Genomic DNA, 19,729 nt, shown 5'->3' with positions numbered 1-19,729 from the left:
GAGAAAGATTTTTGCACAAATTCCAGCGAAAATCTTCCACATTAGAGAATTTAGGACAAGATTTGAAGTGTCGCGGCTTCGATTCTCCTTCAATTCGTTTTTTCGCTACTTTTCTTGCCTTTTCCTTTATTTTATAGCTTTTTATCAGCAGTTTTTCCTCAATTTCCTCAAGAATTGTCTCTAATAACGCAATTTGATGGCCGGAATTGCTTTTCTTTCACTAAATTTTTACTCCGAAATTCTTTTCAAAGCTTTAATCTTTATTTTGGGGGCTTGAAATTATTCTAAATGTTGTAAATGCTCTAAAAACTTTGAAAGTTTTTAGGAAATCATAGAGAAATGTGTGAAAATGGAAGGAAAATGGCGCGAAAATGCGATTTTAGTACAAAAAATCTTTTATTCTGACAGAAAAAAGGGAAAATTTACAACAAATTCTGTGAATTCCTTCAGTTTTTTATGTTTCAATCTGTCAAGAATTTCATCCATTCCTTTCCATTCCTTGATATTCCTGCTGAAGTTGTTCGTCCATTCTTCACTTGAGCAACCCTTGATTTGCGAATTTTTCTTCTTTTTTCTATACTTTTTCTTCCTCTTTTTCTTAAATCCCCACTTTAAGCACTCCACAATCAATCCACAAACAAGTTCATCCATTTCCAATCACCACTAAGAAAACTATTCGTTCCCAAAAAAAAAATTTGTGTGTATAATTAATGAAGTTAGATTTCTTTTTCTTTTTCTTCCTTTTTTTTGTTTGTTTTCTAAATAGAATAAAACGAATTCCGTTTTTCCTACTGTAGTTTCCCACAGTTAACAATCACAACGTTACTTTGCGGTTTACCCGCGGAATCTCCTGCTTGACTTATCTTCTCAACAAGATCCAAACCTTCAACGACAAATGCAAAAATACCCGTGAAGCCGCGCATTTCGCGCAATATGATGCGAAATTGTGATCCAACCAGACCCATGTTGTCATGCCTCTTCTGACTGCGTCTCATGCCGACACTGCCGCGAATGGCGAGGATTTTGGTGTCGTCGGGCATGAAGAAGCCCTCTTCGAACACCGAACGCCCACCGCGCCCATTGTTGAGCTCAAAATCCCCCGTGATTATGGACTCATTCTCCCAGCACTGGAAGATCTGGCAACCCTTGTAGCCGAAGCCAAGCTCACCTGTGGCGAGAGCGCCAAAGTTCTTTGCCATCTTCGGTGCCACGTCGTTGCGCACCTCGATGAGGATTCGGCCACACGGTGAGCCGTTGATCTCGATGTTGAAGAAGTAGATGGGGTACACGTGCACGTTGGGGGTGCAGATGGGTGGCTGGGGCGACTGGATGGAGGCCTGGCTGTTGCTCTGCTGCTGCAGATGCTGCATCATGGAGATGGGCACGGCGATGCCGTTGATCTCGTACGTGGAGTGCCGCAGGTTGGCGGACTGCGGCGCTGCTGGGCCCTGAGCGACGGGCACCAGGGCGTCGGAGTGGTGGCCGTAGGAGCTGCCCGTGCCGACCGGCGGCTGTGGGGCTCCCGGGGGCAGTGGCGCTGACTGTGAGGAGGTGGCGGTGATCTTGCTGGGCGACGTGAGGTCGCCGAACACCTTGCCGTGCGGCGTGCTGGGATCGTGGGGACTCGGCGTGAGAACTTGCGATGTTCCCGCTTGGTGGTACATTGAGCCGTTGCTGGCGGCCGCCGCGGCCGCCAAGGCCTGCGAGTGTTTGTTGGTGAGAATGTGTCGCGAGTAGAGTTGCGAGATGCAGTAGTTGGCCAGCAGGAGGATGGGATTGTGGTGGCCCATGCCGTTCATGGTGATGGAATTGAATGTCTCGCCGCTGTGCAGAGACGCCAGAGCCTGCTTGATCAGTTCAAAGTCAAACAACACTCCGTAGTTGCGTATGAGATCGTCCAATTTGCACTGCAGAAACATCTCTTGATGCTTCGACTGTAGGCGCTGCTTCTCAAGGTGGAGGGTTGTATAGAGTTTGTACGCGTCGGCTGGTGTTTGCTGTTCCAGCATGTTCAGGTAGATTTTCGCCTTGCCGAGACTCTCGCGCATCTCTGCGATCTCAAAGGTGGGCAAGTGATTGATAAGTTCCGTCTCCACTTGAGTCTTGAGCGATGTGCATGCCTCGAGGATTTTGAGGAGGAAATCTCTCTGCTTCAGCACAAGATGTTGCACTTCGGAGAGGGATTTTTGCATACTGAGCAACTCCGTGGCAATATCATTCCTGATGGCATCTCTCGCCTCCATCTGCGTCTTCACCGTGTGATTCCTGTGCTCCTCACTTCCGGCACACGCGCGACAGACGAGTGTGTGACACTTGAGGCACCACAGGGCGTTTGGCATGGCGTGCGTCATGCAGTTCTCGCCCTTCTTCATCTTGGCACTGCTGGCGACCGCCGCCGCGGCCGCCGCGGCCGCCAGGGAGTTGCCAATGGTGCCACTGGTGGCCGTGTGGTGCTGATGGGTGGCCTTGTCGGGTGGTTTTGACTTGAAGTTCAACAGGTTGAGGTTCGTGGCAAGGTACAGAATAGCATTGTACGTGGGGAGATTTTCCGGCTTCATGTCGGGCGCCGGAAGTTCAGTGCGCTTCCAGCAATGGACGCAATATAGTTCGCCACCCTTGAGGAGCACCGAATTGACACACTTTAAGCAAAAGTGGTGACGGCATGAGAATAACTTTGGCGTGGCGTCCGTGTCGTTGAATGGCAAATGGCAGCAACTGCACAAAATTAACTCCTCCAGTTCCGGTGGCACGACAAGTTCCATCTGGAAAGAGAAAACAGTTGAGATAAGGGTGAGAAAACGCTGTACTTTCAAGGGTGAAATGGTGATAATTAGGTTGTTGTCTGTGTTAGCACAAGAGGAAAGTGTGCAAGTTTTCACCCTTTTAATGAAATTTCTGGGGTGTAAAAATGTCGAATTTCCACGTTAACGGAGAATAATGACTAATTGAAATTGAATAAATATATCGACGGGTGCCTCGAAAAGTATGAAAAGCCAAAAATGCAATTTTGCAGCACAACAAGTTCAAGATTACGCTTCAATATCGCTGCAAAATTTGCCAAATTTATCTTAAAAAGCCTTTAAATTGTCCGTTAAAGTGCAAATATTGCTCTGAATTTATTATTTTGTAAATATTTTAGTTGATTTTATCGGTATTTATTGGAATTTTTGACTAAAATATGTCAAAATTAATGGAAAATCTCGTAAAGTCGATTTTTAATAGTCTTCGAGTCGATTTTATCCAAATAAGTTCGAAAAAATCAATTTTTCATACATTTCCTTAATGTTTTCAAGTGAAAAAAATTTTAAAGATAGGAGAAATATTCATTAAAAGTCTAAAAAATATTTTAGAATAATTCTGAACATCTATAATTATTTTCTGAAAAGGTGTTTTATGAGTTTGACTGCAATTTTTGAGACATTTTTCTTGGAAAAATTGTTCAGCATAAACAATGAAAATTCAACTTTTTATTCAGAAAACATGACAATTTTTTCCATTTGTGCTTTTTAGATAAATAAGATTTTTTACTATTGCTTCATAAGATAAAAATCTCAAAATTCTTGTACGGAAAGAAGAAATAAAAGCTTTTCTAAAATTCATAAGACGAAAACTATGATAAATCGACTTTTTAATAGTTTTCGATTCACCCGTCGATATATAAATTTGCTGGCAAATAATTAAAATTTTTAATGAAAAATAATTAAAAATGATTATTTTCCAAGTAAAATTGCAAAATAATCGAATTTTATTATATTTAAATATTTTCAGAATATTAATTACAAATTTCAATTCAAATAGCAAAAAATGTCTCTCAATTTGCCACAAGCTAGAATTGAGTACTGAAAATTGCCACTAATTTTTTAATTTTGATAAAATATTGAGTGAATAATCAAATATTTGAATATTTTTTTTGGCATTAATCAGAAATTGAATTGGAAATTAATTTCAATTAATTGGAGTCGAATTTTGATGATTTCTTGCAATCTGAGCACTATAAATTTGTCCACAAGTGAGGGTGAATTACTATTGATTTTCCCCTTGGCAGCCCGGTCAATCATCTCCAGCGCTGGGGTGGCCCACGACCCCCAATTGTGCCGGGTGGCGATGGCCGTGGGTGGAGACAGAGCTCACAATGAGGCACGCATAGGGGCAGAGTTGACCTCGCCAGTGGTGTCTTGTTACCCCACTTGTATTGTTTCCACTGACGTGCTGTCGCATTTTGCCTACAAAACGCTCCCTTGTGCGAGGGTGGACGAGGGGGGAGGTTAGTTTCCGAAATTTTTCATATATGAATCACAAGCGGAACTCTTTCGTATGTGCTTTTGGTCATTTAAGGGGTTGGAAACACTCCTTGGCTGGCGATGAAAGGGAGAAAAAAGGGGGAGAATGATTGCTGGTGTCGTCATTCGTCAATGATGGGGAGCGAAAATTGGAATGTGAGTTTAACAGTGTGAGATTGATGGATTGTATGATAATTTGCCAGAAAAGAGGTGCTATTCTAGCTCTCTCTCTCTCTCTCTCTCTCGCTCTTGTCCTTTCTTCTCGGCTAGTCCACATGAAAATACATTAGGAATTTTTCACGTATGTTTTATACATAATCTAAGGAGAAACAAGAAAGCTCCAGAGCACAAAGGAAGAAAAAAAATTACTTGTTGGCTTTTACAAGTTTCTCTCTCTTTCTCTCTCTATCGTATTGATTTTTTGTCCTTACGCATTTCAACAAAATTTTTTCCTACCATCTAGAAATAGAAAATGGTCTTTTTGTATGGCGAAGACCAAATACTTCTGGGCATGCCATGTACCTTCAACACTGCACCACAATATCAGACTTATCGTCACTCTGGGTTTGTTTGATAAAAACTCACGCCCGCGAGCAGTTGAAATTTTTGGCAATTTACTCGCTTTTTGTTGATACAAAAGCGTTCAATATATTCATTGTCTTATCAGGTTGATTGTCTTCGGGAAAAAAAAAGTGCTCCAGAACACGGTGCAGAAGAATAACTCTCTGATATGCCTTATCAGGTTTTTATTATCACTGGAAATTGTGTAACTTTCTCTCGATTCTTTTTTTTTTTTTATTAATATCTGTGTTAAGTTTGTAAAAAATACACATTTTGCATTCTCACTGTTCGTTGCAACTTAAGGTTTATACCATTTTTAATAAGCTGTCATAAATATGAATTCGTTAAAAGTTGTTGCAAGATTACGATTAATAACAGTTACTAATGTGGGAAATTTATCTTCTGCGAGACTTGAAACGTTGGAAGACAAGAAGAGCCGGAAAATTCACGTGAAAACCAAGGAAATAAACAATTTATGATGTTATTATGGAAATAATCACATATTTTATTAGATTTTCCTAACTGAGATTAGGGTTATGTTGTTTCCGGATATCATTCAATCCTTTCCAATGAAACTAATTGATTTCCCAACACATTTTCATGTACATCAAAAGGAATAGTCACTATTTTGCCCTCTTCAATTCATTCTTCGCATTGGAAACATTGGAAACTCTTAGAAGTTCCTTGAGATTAATTTCGGAGGAACACGAAAGCTTCACTTTCGCTGAAGAACATTTTCCAACTTCCTCGTGGCGGAAAATGAGCAGAAACTGGGCGGAAGTGGGAATTTTCTGCCCTAAAAACACTCTTAAAGAGCAAATCTCGTAGTTTACAGATGAAATTCGTATTAAATAAACCCAAAATTTGTCTTGCAACGCCTTCTCGATCGTATTTCATTCGTACTTCACACTAGCGCTGTCTGGTGGCTGTTAATATAATTTATGAAAACGTAAAGTTGCAACGTGCGGTGAAGTGTATTTTCTGGCCAATTGTCAAGTTTGTATATTAGGTAAATTTCTTTTTGTAATTTATTGAGTTGGAAGATTTGACCACAACGTGTGCCAAATGACTTTTGGCGCAAAATTGTGATGATTATTTAGTGGAATGATTGTTTGAGCTTTAAGCAAATGCATCGTTAGTTCTTTAAAAGCTTTCGATAAATGGAGCGAAAGAGACTCTTTGAAGTGATTGCATTGTATACGTTTTCTTTCTTTTATTCTTATGTTCTTCTGCTTTTCCTCTCTCATATTCTATACAAAATGTCTCGAGTGAAACACACACACAGAATTGATTAAGTTGGGCGGGAGGAAAAAAGAGGAGGTAAAAAATAGCAGAACGACGAGTTTGTCATACAAAACAATTGTAATGCAAATATTTAAAATATGGTTAGAGAAGAATCATAAATGTTTAATGATGTAATTGGGAAGAAATGCTGATAAAGTATTGAGTAATATGACAACTTTTCCTGGCAAATAATTTATAGCATTAAATGCGAATGATTTCTTTTTTCTTGCGGTTTCTTAATATACAGATATGATCTTTTCTAGTGTGAAATTGTTTGTAAAGCTTGACAGTGTGTAAGTGTGTGATAAATACCGTGAAGGTCAAGCGTACACATCTCGGGATTTTGGTTGTGTGGAAGAGAGAGAGAGAGAGAGAGGGAGTGAGAGAGGGAAAAAGAGTGCGAGATAATTTGAAGTGTTCGATTGTGTGTATCTAATATTAAACATGTTGGTTGTAATCTATAAATATTGGTCGAAAAACGCACTTTGGGAAGTATTTTTTACACCTGAATTTCTTTTCTGTCAATTATTGGATTCTCACAATGGGCAAAATATGCATGTTTGAAGGAATTCCTTGACCTACAAGTCAGTGTAATATAATGTCTGGATGGATTGTCGCCTATGTAAACACATTTTCCAACGGCGCACACACGTCAAATCCCTCCACGTGAGGAAATTGAGAGATTTTAGGTGAAGGATATCCAATGGATTTCCTCCCAGCATTGCACATAGAAGCATTTCGCTCTGTTTGCGTGCTCTGGAAAGTGCTTTGAGGGTGGAAAAAAAAGCTCCTACATCCGGGCAAATTGAGCAAAATGGTCCAGGGTTTTCTCCTCTCAAACCTCCCTTTTTTCTCCCTCGCAAGTTTTCCTCCCCAACTAAAGGTTCAAACGCGCGCTCTTTCTGCGTTGGGAAAAATCATGAAGGTTGTTTGTTATCTCACTATATTTTACCATATGTTACCGTGTTTGGTATACAAAGTCCATCTTCTTAAAAGCATTCTGTTGCACTTCTGGGAATTCTATATATGTTTTGGGAGGGTGGAATTTATTTCAGCTGTTGCACAATTGATTTATAGAAGTGGATGGAAAGTGATTCCATATGAAAGGGTTTTGTGGTTAAGGACATTGCTGAATTCAGGACAAATGCACTTAATTTGCATGTTGTAGTGATAAGATTTACATGACATTTTAAGGGACATTGAGAATTCTTCAATTGAAAACATGATTAGAGAAATACAGTAGCGAAAATTAAATTATGACACTATGGAATCCTTGAATACAATAAGAAATTACTGATTTTCTGGACATTATGATAAGAAATTGACTTAAAATCACACTTTCTAAATAGCAAAATGCTGTAATTTTCATGACTACATTATTGTCCTTGGACTCCTTGGATTTTACACTTCATAGAAAACCTGTGAACAGGATTTGGGCCGCAGTTTTGCGGAAGAAATGGAAGAAAAGCGTTAAAAAGTAACTGAAAACATACAAAAAGCAAGTTGATAAGTCCAAATCAAGGCGCTTTTTGATGAAAATGTCTTCTAGACATTCCAAACTCATGATTTTATGCGGTTATCTGAGGCAGTTTTATGATTATAACATGGATTTAGAGGAAAATTTGCAGTGTCTTAATTGAATTTTCGATGTTCTTGACTTTCTTATGATCTCAACGCAATTTGAAAGATCATTACATTCTAATTATTCTTTGTCTTAATGAAATTGTCTCGGAAATTGAGAGAAATATCGAATTTTTAGCACCAAAAGGAAGATTGGCCTACATTTCATGGGTGTCTTAACCTAATTTTCGCTGTTCTAATCCGCATTTTGCAATCTCACGGCCCCGAATTGAGATATCGCCATGATTTCAACGCCATTTGAAAGATCATTAAATTCTAATTCCTTCTTTTCTTGAGGAAATTGTCTCGAAGGAAGGATTGGTCTACATTTCAAGGGTGTCCTAATGTAATTTTCGCCACTGTATTGGGGGCGAGTGGAATACGTACCGTTGATTGTTTACGAAATATCACAGATTCACAGGAATCGCAGCATAATCAACACTCGCTGATGATGGTAACTGTGGGTGTGGGTGTGGATTTCGTTGGGGTAGGTTGTACCGATGGTGGCGGTGACAAAATTGGGCTGCAGCTACCCTAGAAATGGTGCCCAGATCGAGGGGCTGGATGAGCTGTTGCTGTCGCGTGGGCGGTGGGGCGACGTGGAGTGGATTTGTCCGCCCTTGTGGGTGAGAAGCTCCGGAAAAAGTGTCACTGACGCTCTGCTGGTGTGCTGATTGCTGATGCTGATGATCCACGCACGACGACCATAACATCTTTCAACGCGTGCAGATATCCAACTCGCGAATTCTCACACACTTTGCACCAGCAGCCCAAGACACTTTCCACCCTGCACTTCATGCACTCTCTCATCAACCCTCTCGCCCTCTCCCTCTCTCTCTCTCTCTGTGTTGGGGTAGAGCTGCTCACAGTGATTCTTCTATGCTTCTATGCCACCCGAAAAAAAGGCGAAACACTTTGCTGTGCGCCCACACAGTCACACACAAACTCACACACAATTGCGTTTCTACACAGAGTTTCTTCCTCTCTTCTTCTTCTCGCGTTTTGTTGTCACTGAGCTTTTTTGGATTTGGCTTTTTGAGAGGCGCAGTTTATTTTTTTCATCACACTAACTTGTCTGTTTTTGGGGGGAATACAATTTTATTACTTCTCTTATGTCGCACTATCAATGTCAACCATGTCATTTCGTAGTATAACTTCGACACACTTGACTACAAGAAAACAATTTTTTTTTGGGAGAGAAAATAGAGTGTATTTTCCCTATTTCAACTCAATTTCCCCTTTGACACTCTTCCCTTGAGTAAGTGTTTCTTCTGCGTAAACTTCGTGTTTGTACAATCACACAATGATTACTCTGCAGAGTACTTTTTGTCCTCGAGAAAGTGAAAAGAAGAATGTTCTGACTAAATGTGGGTCTCTGAGGAGAGATGTGAGGAAAAAAAGAAGAAGAATTCTTATTCCAGATGTATGAGTTTAAGGAAAATGAGAGAGAGAGAAACACACAAACTCACACACTGTGCAAATTATCCCGAAATGGTTGATAAGAAGGGAGAGAGAGATTTCGCAATTTGCAAATATGTTAAACTTATGCTGGGTTTCAATACGGAATTTTCACTTGTCAATTGTATAGAATTCTTCTCTAATTCCTGACAAATCTTTCATGTGACAGAAAAAAAGTGATTTCTCTGAATTGATTTGTCTCTGGTGAACAAGATGTTTGCACCTAAAGCACTGAAAATAATGTCAAAAGTGTGTTATTTTCTATTTCGTCGTACGTTAATGCTCAATGTGTTGATGAATTTGCTGCTGCTTTTTTTGGTGACAAAAAGAAACACTTTAATTGCAACTGTGGAGGTTGTTTAGGTGGAAAATTCGTGAATATATGATGCGCGTTTTCAATAACCTCCTCTATTTCCCCAACACACTGATGTGAAAGTTCCTCAAAAATTACTTTCTGCGAATGTGATTCGGAGTATCCTATTGATAAATTATGAAAGGTACGACAATTGTTGGTAAAATGGATATCGCGAGCACGATTGTTACACTAAAATAGTCGGATTAACATTGCAAACACACGGAAAAACTGTACACCGCGTACGACATCGACCGCCGCCATGTTTTAATGTGGTGGAGGGCTTTTTTCGGTCTCCTGTGATGATTCCTCCACACAAAACACTCTGGATTGACGATGACTCTCTGAGCGCGCAGAGAAAACCTCCAAAAGAGCTCCCAACAATTTTCATTCCATCCCACTTCTGAACCATCATCTGCTCTCGCTCACTCACAACGTCACCACTCACCCCCCTTCGCCCGTGGACTTTTCACACTGCCTCACATCCTAACCCTATATTTGTCGTACACCGTGGAATTTTCATTTGCCCTGGTATTGGTCGCCAACACACACACACACACACACGTTGATAGGCCTGAAAAGCGAGAAATAGAACCGCAGAGCTTCTATTTGTGTAGTATAATATGGGTGAGGAAAGCCATTGAAAGTTGATTGTGCGATTGTGTGACTCGCAAGTGAGGCTTGTTTCACATTGAAATATGAATTTTGCATGGATATTTTCTACCTTATGGAGACACACAGAGCTTTGCTGTCCATCTGAGCAGAGGGGGGCAAAAAGCTCCCTCGGAAGGTCACACAGAAGAACTTTTTGAACCCCCAGAAAGTTCACCGTGTGAATGAGACATTAAAATGTTGGCGTGTGCAATGCGCAAAAGCAAGTTTCATGGTCACTTGTGAAGTAAATTGAAGGAGAGGGACTATTACACACAATCAAATTGAGACTTTTAGAATATTCTCCGTATAGAGAATCCCCCAACATGGGACATATTGGATGCGTGTGACAGAGTGGGACAAGTAGAGTCTTGACTTCCAAATTCATGCGTCATCATAAAAGCTCATGCTACGATGCGATAAATATAGTACACGATGCTCTCTATGTCTCTCTTTTGCTCTTGTGGGTATTTTGGCTGAAATGTAGTCTCGTGCTGAGAGGTAGGAGAGAAATGGGAAAATAGACACAGAGTGTATGGAATGGCAGGTTTAACCATTGAGACTCGATGGAGACACTCGTGTCACATTATATTGTAATCAATCGGATTGAAGAGAGAGAGCTTTGTTTCTCTATATTTGCTGTACATTTTCAAGGAATATTAAATCTGTGGATTAATATTGTTATTCATTAAGTGACGTTCCAAACGCTTCCAGGTCAATCGCCTAAATTAGTGCCTCAGTCTCTGTTTCTAAAGAAGCTGGGCATTTATCACAGCCTTATTTGCGGCTATCGCCGTCTTAGTGTTGTTGTCCAACCCCCAGGACAAAACGATGGAAAAGTCCCTTCATGAGAGCGTGGGAGACGCTGGTGAACCTAGCCATTGAGGCTGTTTGGCTCCGAGTGGGCTTAACGTCAGGCAACGAGGGGTTCAGCAGGCCAAGTCTACCTTTCGGAGCCCCTGAATCCTGCCTTTTAACACGGTTCTAACAAGTCGCAGCGGTGACACCGCTCGCCAGCGCCACTGTGCAGGATCCGCGGCACGGAGCCAATCCCTCACGATGGTTCTGCTCTGTGAGGCAGGAATTGTTGAGGATTGTTGGCGGGGAAGAAATTCAGCGAACCCTTAAAGCGCTCAGCAAGCAACGATGTCACTCAGATTGTCAATTTTTCGGCCAACCATAAGTGGTTCTAACGTCCACCTTTATATATAAAGGCAAAGTGCAAGACAATTCCAGTGAAGCGTATGATTCAGCTAGAACATTCAACAGCAACCGATTAACTGACTCTATTTTTGCCATTTTTGCACTCTGCTTTGTTCAAACTTTTGCAAGTGATGGGATTTGACTGAGCCACAGCCGCTAATCTGTGGATAGAGGAGAGAGGGGTAGTTTTGTATGAAGATTCTAATATCGACCATTCCATGCATTTTCCACAATGATGAAACGTTGGAGGGAAATTCTATTCGGTCTTTTGAATTGTCTTGATTATGAGCTTCAAAATGCCATTTTATCCCAGAGTCGGAGAACGTAAGGATTTTCTGCGGCATTTTGGACAAAACTGCCCCACTTTGGGGTCATTTCGAACTTTAATTTTCCAGTTATTTTTTAAGTGAAATCCTAAACAAAAATGACTAAGGAAGCTTTTAAATAACTGAAGAACATTATTTAATGCTCAATAGATTATCTAATAGAGAGAAAGCTGGAGGATTTTTATTGATTTTCGTAATTTAGCAGAGACTCATTTTCGGAAAATTTATTTTCTTTAATTCTTGCAAGAACGTCAATTTTGAAGATCGGCTGATTTTCAACTGATTTTATGAGAAATCGATTAGATACACGATGTTCGAAGCTTTGTGTGTTAATTTGTGTTTCTCTTTGATTGATTAGCCCTTATTTCATAAACATATTTCAATATTGACTCCTAATAAAATATAGATTTTTATTAGCATATTTAGATGAAGTAATTGTGTATTTTGTGCATGTGAATAGTAAAAATTGATGGTAATTCGGTCAGGATCTCAGTAAAGGCTAATCATATATTGTTGACTACAACGACAGCGTTTATAAGGCTTCTGTGTTAAATGCGTGCATCCCGCAAAGATTTTTACGATTTCTCCTATCTACAATAAACTCATATCGAGGCATGTAATGCTTTTTTGCTGCCCGGAGCAAAGCCATGTGAGTGAGAGAGAGAGAGAATTAGTGAGATTTTCCTCAATATCCGAACGAGAGAGAGACATAATATTGTGACACTGTGGTGGAAGAGAGACAGCAAATGTGAGCGAGAGCTCAATAAAATTTTCGTTGCGAATTGACGAGTGGGAAGTTGATTGTGTTCAACTGGTGATACGTGAGAGAGAGTTGGAGCGCCAGTGAGCCAGAGAGAGAGAGTGTGTTTTGAGAGAGTATTTTTGCCTATTTTGACTCTCTTTTGTTTACATTTTCAAGGTCACACAGGAGATTTCCCACAACACTAAGCCATTCTCAACATATTTCCCCTCCTAATCTGTATGCGTTGTGTTAGCTGAATTTGGCTTTGTGTGTGGATTTTGGGCGAATGTATTTGATTCAGTTCATAATTTAACGAAATTCAAATTATTTCACATCTTCTCTTTGGGTATTTTTCTGCAAAATCTCCAGCAAGACTCGGATTATGCAACATTGGGTTAAGCATGAGAGCAATGTTGTGCTTTGGCAAATGAATTGAAGCTTTGCAAGCATTATTTCCTATTGCATTGCTTCGGGATGATGAGGAATTATGTGCTAAAGGTTTGATGACATTCTCTGCAAACGGGAGGATTTTGTGCAATGTGTCGAAGGAGTGTGAGGAGGAAGAAGGATGGGAAATTGTGTATGAGATACGGATAAGAGCACTGAAACCACCACCAGGCGTCCCCACTTTCTCCCACGCTCAACAAATCGATTTTCACGGTCATCGAACGTGATGTTATTTGGTGCGTGCGACTTTTCATATTTTAAAGAGGATATTTATATTGACTTTAGAGATTTTTCTACATCTATAATACGGATGAAAAAGGCTGTCTTGAAAGAAATGATCGAACTACTTAAGATTTTCCCGGAGAATTTCCACTGGTGGGAATGAGTTTGAATGTTTTTTTTTTTTGTTAGTGTGCGAGAGAGGAAGAGAGAGAATTGAGAAAAAGTTGCAAAACATACGAGGAACCAGCTGTTTTCTTATGTTTCACAAAAATATGTGTGTGAATGTCGGAGATGGAGACGCCTGGTAAAAGCGCCCCTGCTTTTAGAGCTTTCTCCTCTCTTTCTCTCGTGCTTCACACACACACACACACTCACGCACGCACTCAGCAGGGCAGAGCTTTGTGCATTACTGGAGCGCAGTGACGTCAACAGATGATGAATTTATTTATTTTGTATATGGCTTATGTGTCACATATTGAATTACACCAAGAATGCCCATGAGCCAAAGGAAACACACCAGAAAGGAGCGTTGCGAGATAAGAAATTCCAGATAACATCCAAAGCTTAACTATTTATCTTTCACGTGGGAATTCTTCTTCCAGAGTTTAAATTTGGACTATTTGTTGAGAAATTTCAACGTAAAAATCTTATAAATAATCTTGTTTGAAGCTTTCTTTGCTCAACTTTGGGTTGATGGTGAATGTCGCTGTGAGGATGAGAATAATTGGATTTCATACTAAAGTGTAATATGTTTCTGTTGCATCATATTGCTGTAATAATTACACATGATGTTATCTACGGCAAAAGCAAATTAATTCTCCATCCCAAGTGACACCAGATGATCAGATCGCAAAATGTGGCAGTTAATTGGTGGTCAGATGACTGCGAAATAACAGTCATAAAACGTGTTTACTGTGCCGTTCGCTGAAGTCTTCAAAGCGCATGAAGCGCCACCACGCGCCGCCATCTTGATCGCACAAAACTGCGCTTAATATGCAATGGTTTAGAGGGATTACAGACTAAGGCTGAGTAAGAGCGCGAGTGTGCAGGACTAATAGCTGATTGAACCATAAAACGCAACTGATCCCGACGGCAGCGCGCTCGGCCGGAAATGCGCCGAAACATTTGACAGTTCAAAACGGACAAAATGGCGGATTTCTTGCGAATGATTTCTTTGGCTCTTAAAATCATTAAATTCTTCCGCAAATCTTCCATTTTCGCGAAATTTTATCGTAAAATTTCACACTTTTTGATAAAATAAACAAATAAATTGACAGCTGAGAACAGAATGAATGAATGAATGCTTTATTTGTGACACGGGCGTTCGCCATAAGCCACCACCAGTAGCGTTATACAGTTGCTTTACATATTTTTATAACAATTTTCTCGTCTCTCAGTTTTCCTCCAGTTCCTTTATCATCATACATATTTGTAACCAGTAGCGTTGTTGGATGGGAGTTTGAGAGTAGAAGGGATATAGTGGGTTAGGAAAGTACTGGCCAGAGGACTGAAAAATCTTTGCAGTCGTCGGGAATCGAACCTTGGCCATTCGGAGCTGAGAACGGAGCACGAAGCAAAATCGTCGCTAGCGTCGACAAAGAAGAATAACTTCTGAGCACCAAATCAGCCATGAATTATGGTTGATCCATTCATTTGAGTGTGTAAAGGTGCAGATCAACCACGACTTATCGCTGATCCGAGGATTGATCCCAGTTCGGGCCGTTTCGAGAGTAACCCGCAAGTCTGTAATCGCTCTTAGAGTCTCTGGCATTCATTTATCGAGTTCTCAGATAATCTTATGGTGAAAACACAGCATTTGTCATTTGTAATTTGTTCACAAACGTCTCTTTCTTCCCCACGCGAATCGTATATTTTCCTTCCTGTTCACGACATTTTTATGTCGAGTTGTTGCAGATTTTACGTTGGGCAACCCGCGCTGAATTTGATTTTGACGTGTCTGACAATGCGCTTGCTGTCAAAATGGTCAAAATAGACAAATTTCATATGTAAAATCGAGAAAATCGTCAAGGAAATGAATTTAAGTGTGGAAAAAACTAAAAAATTATTGATTTCGTCCATAATGAGTCATAATTGTGGAGAAAATCAGATTGTGTGAAGGCGCCAAAAGTTGATCTGCAGACCAAAATTCTGAAGGGAATCTGACGGGATCGACTTGAGATGATATGAGCAAAATGCTGTGTTTTCACCATTATGAATCATCAGTTCAATTTGCATGATTAAAAGTCTAATAAGTATTTCACGCGTAAAATGCAGACAAACACGCATGTTAGTTTGTGATTTTACGCACTTTGCCATTTGTCGAAAATGCATTGTTTAAAATGGTTCTAAAGACGCATTTCGTTCGAGCGGAGCCGAACTGTGTGTTCTAGTTTCCGGTCGGAATCGAGTCGCATGACCGACAAATGTAAGCTCAATTAACCCAAAACCGACCAATTTTTGGGTATCTTTTTGTAGTATTTCTCGACTTTGGTGTGTAAATGCGAAAGGCTTCTTGCGATTGTGTCTGTAAATCAGGAGGAAAGATCAACTGATAAGAGTTTGTGGTGATATTTGAATTAATAAATGCATCTTTTGGCATTTGCAGGAGAAGGACATGTACGGAAACGAGGTGTCTCGCCTGGCGCGTCCGCTGCCTGTGGAATATCTGCTTGTCGATGTGCCCGCGTCGTCACCACTTGTGCCCACTTTCACATTCACCGTGAGAGACGACAAGCGGCCGTTTCCGGTGGAGAATCGCCTCCTGGACGGACACTTGCAGGACTTCCCGGCGCTCAGTTCGTACTTGTCACAGTGGCGTCCGGAGGAGTTCCTGGACGCCGTGTCGGACTTCCACTTGCTCGTCTACCTGGCCAGGATGGACATGTTGCCGATGAGGGCGGCGATGGCGCCGCTCTGGGTGGCGGTGAGCCAGAAGGACGCCGCGGCGGCGGACGAGTGGCGCTCGCAGGAGGTTTGGCGGACGCTGGAGACTCTGATTGCGGCCAGCTCGAGTGCGGCTGGCGGCACGGAGCAATATCAGGCGCCGGGAGCAGCTGGCGCCGGGGCGGATCCGGCGGTGTCGTGGACTTGCAGCCACTGCACCTTTATCAATCCCGGAGACACGCAGAATTGCGAAATGTGTAGCTTACCACGGTGAGTGTGCCAAAAGGCGCCATTCTGCATGAGATTCTTCTAATTGGCGAACTTTCAGACACTTCAGTTTGACTATTTTATTAAATTTACGGTGGTTTAGTTGCAAAATCCTTTTTAATGAGCTCAGAGAGAATGTAAATAAATTATACATAGTTTGTGTGACGTAAAATCCACTGAAACTTGTTAAGTTCATTAAAATTTACCTCTGATAAAATGAACACTAGAAACACAATTTCTCATTATTCACTCACGTTTATCTCTAGATTTCATGATAAATCACGAATGCAGAAATTATCAGATGGTGAAAATAATTTAACGTCAATTTTGTGTCCTTCTTTAAAAGCTTTATTACAAATTCATCTCATTTCAAAGGAAAAGTTCATGAATACTTTTCTCGAACTTTGCCGTCAAGATTGAAATTGAGTTATTTGAGCATTTCTTCAATATGAAAATTGGATATTCTTGACTTCATGAGAAATAAAGTGTGGAACTTGTTGAGGAATTTCTCTCAGATTCAAAGTCCACACTTTGAAATAACCGCAAAAAAGACCGCGAATAAACTGAAGAAAGTCAATAATATTAACTTTTTACGTATTTTTATCACAAATAAGAGATATTTGTTGTGTTTTTTATGGAAAACTTAAGATATTGAAGGCAATATTGTGACAATTATTGAAGAAATATGACTTTTCTTGACGATTTTCAGCACTCTTTGGCTATTTCTATGAATTATAATCATTTGCGGATGGATTTTTAGATTACAAAAATAAATTTGTGGCCCAAAAACAACTCTAAAGAGTGTGAAAACGCAATGAAAGAATCTCAGAACGAGCTTTTAAAGGCATTTTTCGCTAGAATTCACTGGAATTCGCTATAAATATTAGCTGTAATGCAAATAACAGCTAAATAAAAAGCCGCCCGCGAATTAAATTCTGTTCAAATCGCACAATTTAGTTCAAATGTAAAATCACAGATAAATCGAGACGATTATTTAATCACTTTTTAACTATTTTCTGACCGCCAATGGAGCGAGACACATTTAACGAATATCCTAAATGAAAATTCACGTAAAAAGGAAATTTTCTGCCATTCGCATAAGATAATTTATATGATTTTTGATCGGATTTTAATGACTTGAAACGTTTGAAATATGAATGGTTTAATCCGACTGTCTTATGATCTCGAACTTATCAGTATTTTTAAGTTTTTCTCTATTTATTTAAATTATTTGTTGCCTGTGTTTTAATTGGATAATTTGAGGACATTTCGTAGGATATTTGGCCGGTAGATTTCGACGGGTGAATGGAAAACTATCAAAAGTCGATTTATCATAGTTTTCGTCTTATGAATTTTTGAAAAGCTTTTATTTGTTCTTCCTGTACAAAAATTTTGAGATTTGTATCTTATGAGAAAATAGCAAAAAATCCTTTTCACTTAAAAAAGCACAAATGGAAAAAATTGTCATATTTTGCGAATGAAAAGTCGAATTTTCATTGTTTACGCTGAACAATTTTCCCCAAGAAAAATGTCTCAAAAATTGCAGTCAAACTCATAAAACACCTTTTCAGAAAATAATTATAGATGTTCAGAATTATTCTAAAATATTTTTTAGACTTTAAATGAATATTTCTCATATCTTTAAAAAAAATTTCACTTGAAAACACTAAGGAAAAGTATGAAAAATTGATTTTTTAAAACTAATTTCCGATAAAATCGACTCGAAGACCAATAAAAATCGACTTTGGAAAGTAATATTTTCAGATTTTCTATTAATTTTGACATATTTTAGCCAAAAATTCCAATAAATACCAATAAAATAAACTAAAATATTTACAAAATAATAAATTCAGAGCAATATTTGCACTTTAACGGACGATTTGAAGGCTTTTTTAGATAAATTTGGCAAATTTTGCAGCGATATTGAAGCGTAATCTTGAACTTGCTGTGCTGAAAAATTGCATTTTTGGCTTTTCATAGTTTTCGAGGCACCCGTCGATTTATCTATTTATCTTCTTTTACGTTAAAGAACCTTCGCAAAGTGCAATATTTCTATGAAATATTATGCAAATGAACACTTAAATACACCTTTTTTTGCTATTTAATGTCGTGAGGGAAAGATTTGTTAATATTTATTGGCATTCTTAAACCACTGGAGAAAAAATCTCTGAAATAAGAGACGCTTTAATCGTCAAGAATACCAAAAACTCTCACAGTTTTTACATTTCGAGAATATCAGCCAAGATCTGAGAAATTATGGTGAGAAATTGGCATCTGTTGTTCATTGGATAATTGTGTACAATATGCAAATTCAGAGAGAAAAGTTTTATTAGTCAATTTGGATCACAGAAACACTTTCGTCACATGATAGAAAAGTTTCTTATTATATTAGTGAGTAAAACTAATGCTATTTTCTCCGTTGATTGAAATATTTCAGCGTCTGAGGCGGAATCGCAGGAGGAATTTTGAAGAGCTGTGACAGAAAATTGTTCTACATTACTTCTAAATAATGCTGATTCGCGGTGGTTAATTTACCTAGACATCGATTGAGCTCTCCCTTAAGCCGCATGAACGAGCAGAGCTGACTTCACAATCTACTTAGGAGATTGTTGCACACACAGAAAAAGCGAAGAAACATTTAAATCTGGCAAAATAAAGACTTGGCCGCATTTTAAATCCCAAAACAATTTCTTCTTTTTCTCTCGACGTTCTGCTAAGTTTTGATGGTCGCTTTGTGGTAAGATTGCTCATGATTTGCTCAGTCAATGAAGTGATGCGAGCTAAACTGGATCAAAAGTGATTCGATCGAGTGCAGAAAGTGTGGCCAGATTTTAATCCAAACATGAAGAAAGGAAAAGGCAAAATCCTGAAAGGAGTTTCAGCTAAATAGACGGATTTTGAATGAAATCACAAGCATTTCGTCGCAAAGAAGCTCAACAGAAGGCAAAAAGATTGTCTGGAGAATTTCAAGCCAAATACAGCCAAGTTCGGAACGAAAGGTTTTAAATTAACAGAGTAGAAATGAAAATGTCACAATAGTTAAATCAAGAGGCAATTTAGACCATTGAGTCAAAGAATGTTTAAATATTTCATTTTATTGATTATTTTCTTCACAAATTACTGCCAAAAGACAGCAGTTTAAGCTTTAATGGCATGTAGAAGTTCCGATTGTATTTTCCAAAGGCAAATTCAAGACTGTGATTAGAACTCTGAGTTCTTACTGGTTTCGATGCCATTTAATACTCTTCAAAATAAAAATATAATCAAAAATTGTATTTCTTGTTGAATATATTGCTAATATTTAACTTCAACAGCTTTGTAAATTTCATTTTACCGGATTTATAGTGGTTTATAAAATATTTAGAGGCGTTTAAACGGCAAAATTAGCCAATGGGCCAAAAATTAGACTCGAACACAATAAATAAAGAGTTGA

General features: G+C 39.3%; 2 protein-coding genes across 3 annotated transcripts in view; one reads left to right on the top strand and one right to left on the bottom strand.

Annotated features, from left to right (window-relative positions):
• Positions 1 to 18,983, top strand: part of LOC132258366 (nuclear protein localization protein 4 homolog) — a 31,972-nt gene extending 12,989 nt beyond the window's left edge. The window contains exons 6-7 of one of the 2 annotated variants that reach the window (XM_059755670.1): positions 15,752 to 16,299; positions 18,734 to 18,983. In XM_059755670.1, the coding sequence (XP_059611653.1) occupies positions 15,752 to 16,299; positions 18,734 to 18,740 (555 nt within the window). In that variant the 3' untranslated portion in view covers positions 18,741 to 18,983. Of the gene's footprint in view, positions 1 to 15,751; positions 16,304 to 18,733 lie in introns of those variants that run through there. The other variant, XM_059755671.1, reaches the window with a different exon arrangement.
• On the bottom strand, positions 604 to 8,502 carry LOC132258365 (uncharacterized). The gene is made up of 2 exons (XM_059755669.1): positions 8,133 to 8,502; positions 604 to 2,762 (listed from the first exon to the last, which is right to left on the bottom strand). Exon 2 carries the CDS (start codon positions 2,760 to 2,762, stop codon positions 789 to 791), a length of 1,974 nt encoding a protein of 657 aa, XP_059611652.1. The 5' UTR covers positions 8,133 to 8,502; the 3' UTR covers positions 604 to 788.
• Positions 18,984 to 19,729: the final 746 nt, after the last annotated feature.

This window comes from Phlebotomus argentipes, unplaced genomic scaffold (assembly GCF_947086385.1).
Source record: "Phlebotomus argentipes unplaced genomic scaffold, Phlebotomus argentipes genome assembly scaffold_4, whole genome shotgun sequence".
In the NCBI taxonomy this organism is placed as follows: Eukaryota; Metazoa; Arthropoda; class Insecta; order Diptera; family Psychodidae; genus Phlebotomus; species Phlebotomus argentipes.
Note: the sequence above shows the minus strand (reverse complement) of the source record. Positions and strands in the feature narration are given on the sequence as shown.

Excerpts from the sequence above, each read along its gene's own strand:
- LOC132258365 (XM_059755669.1), bottom strand. The coding sequence starts at position 2,762 with ATGGAACTTGTCGTGCCACCGGAACTGGAGGAGTTAATTTTGTGCAGT.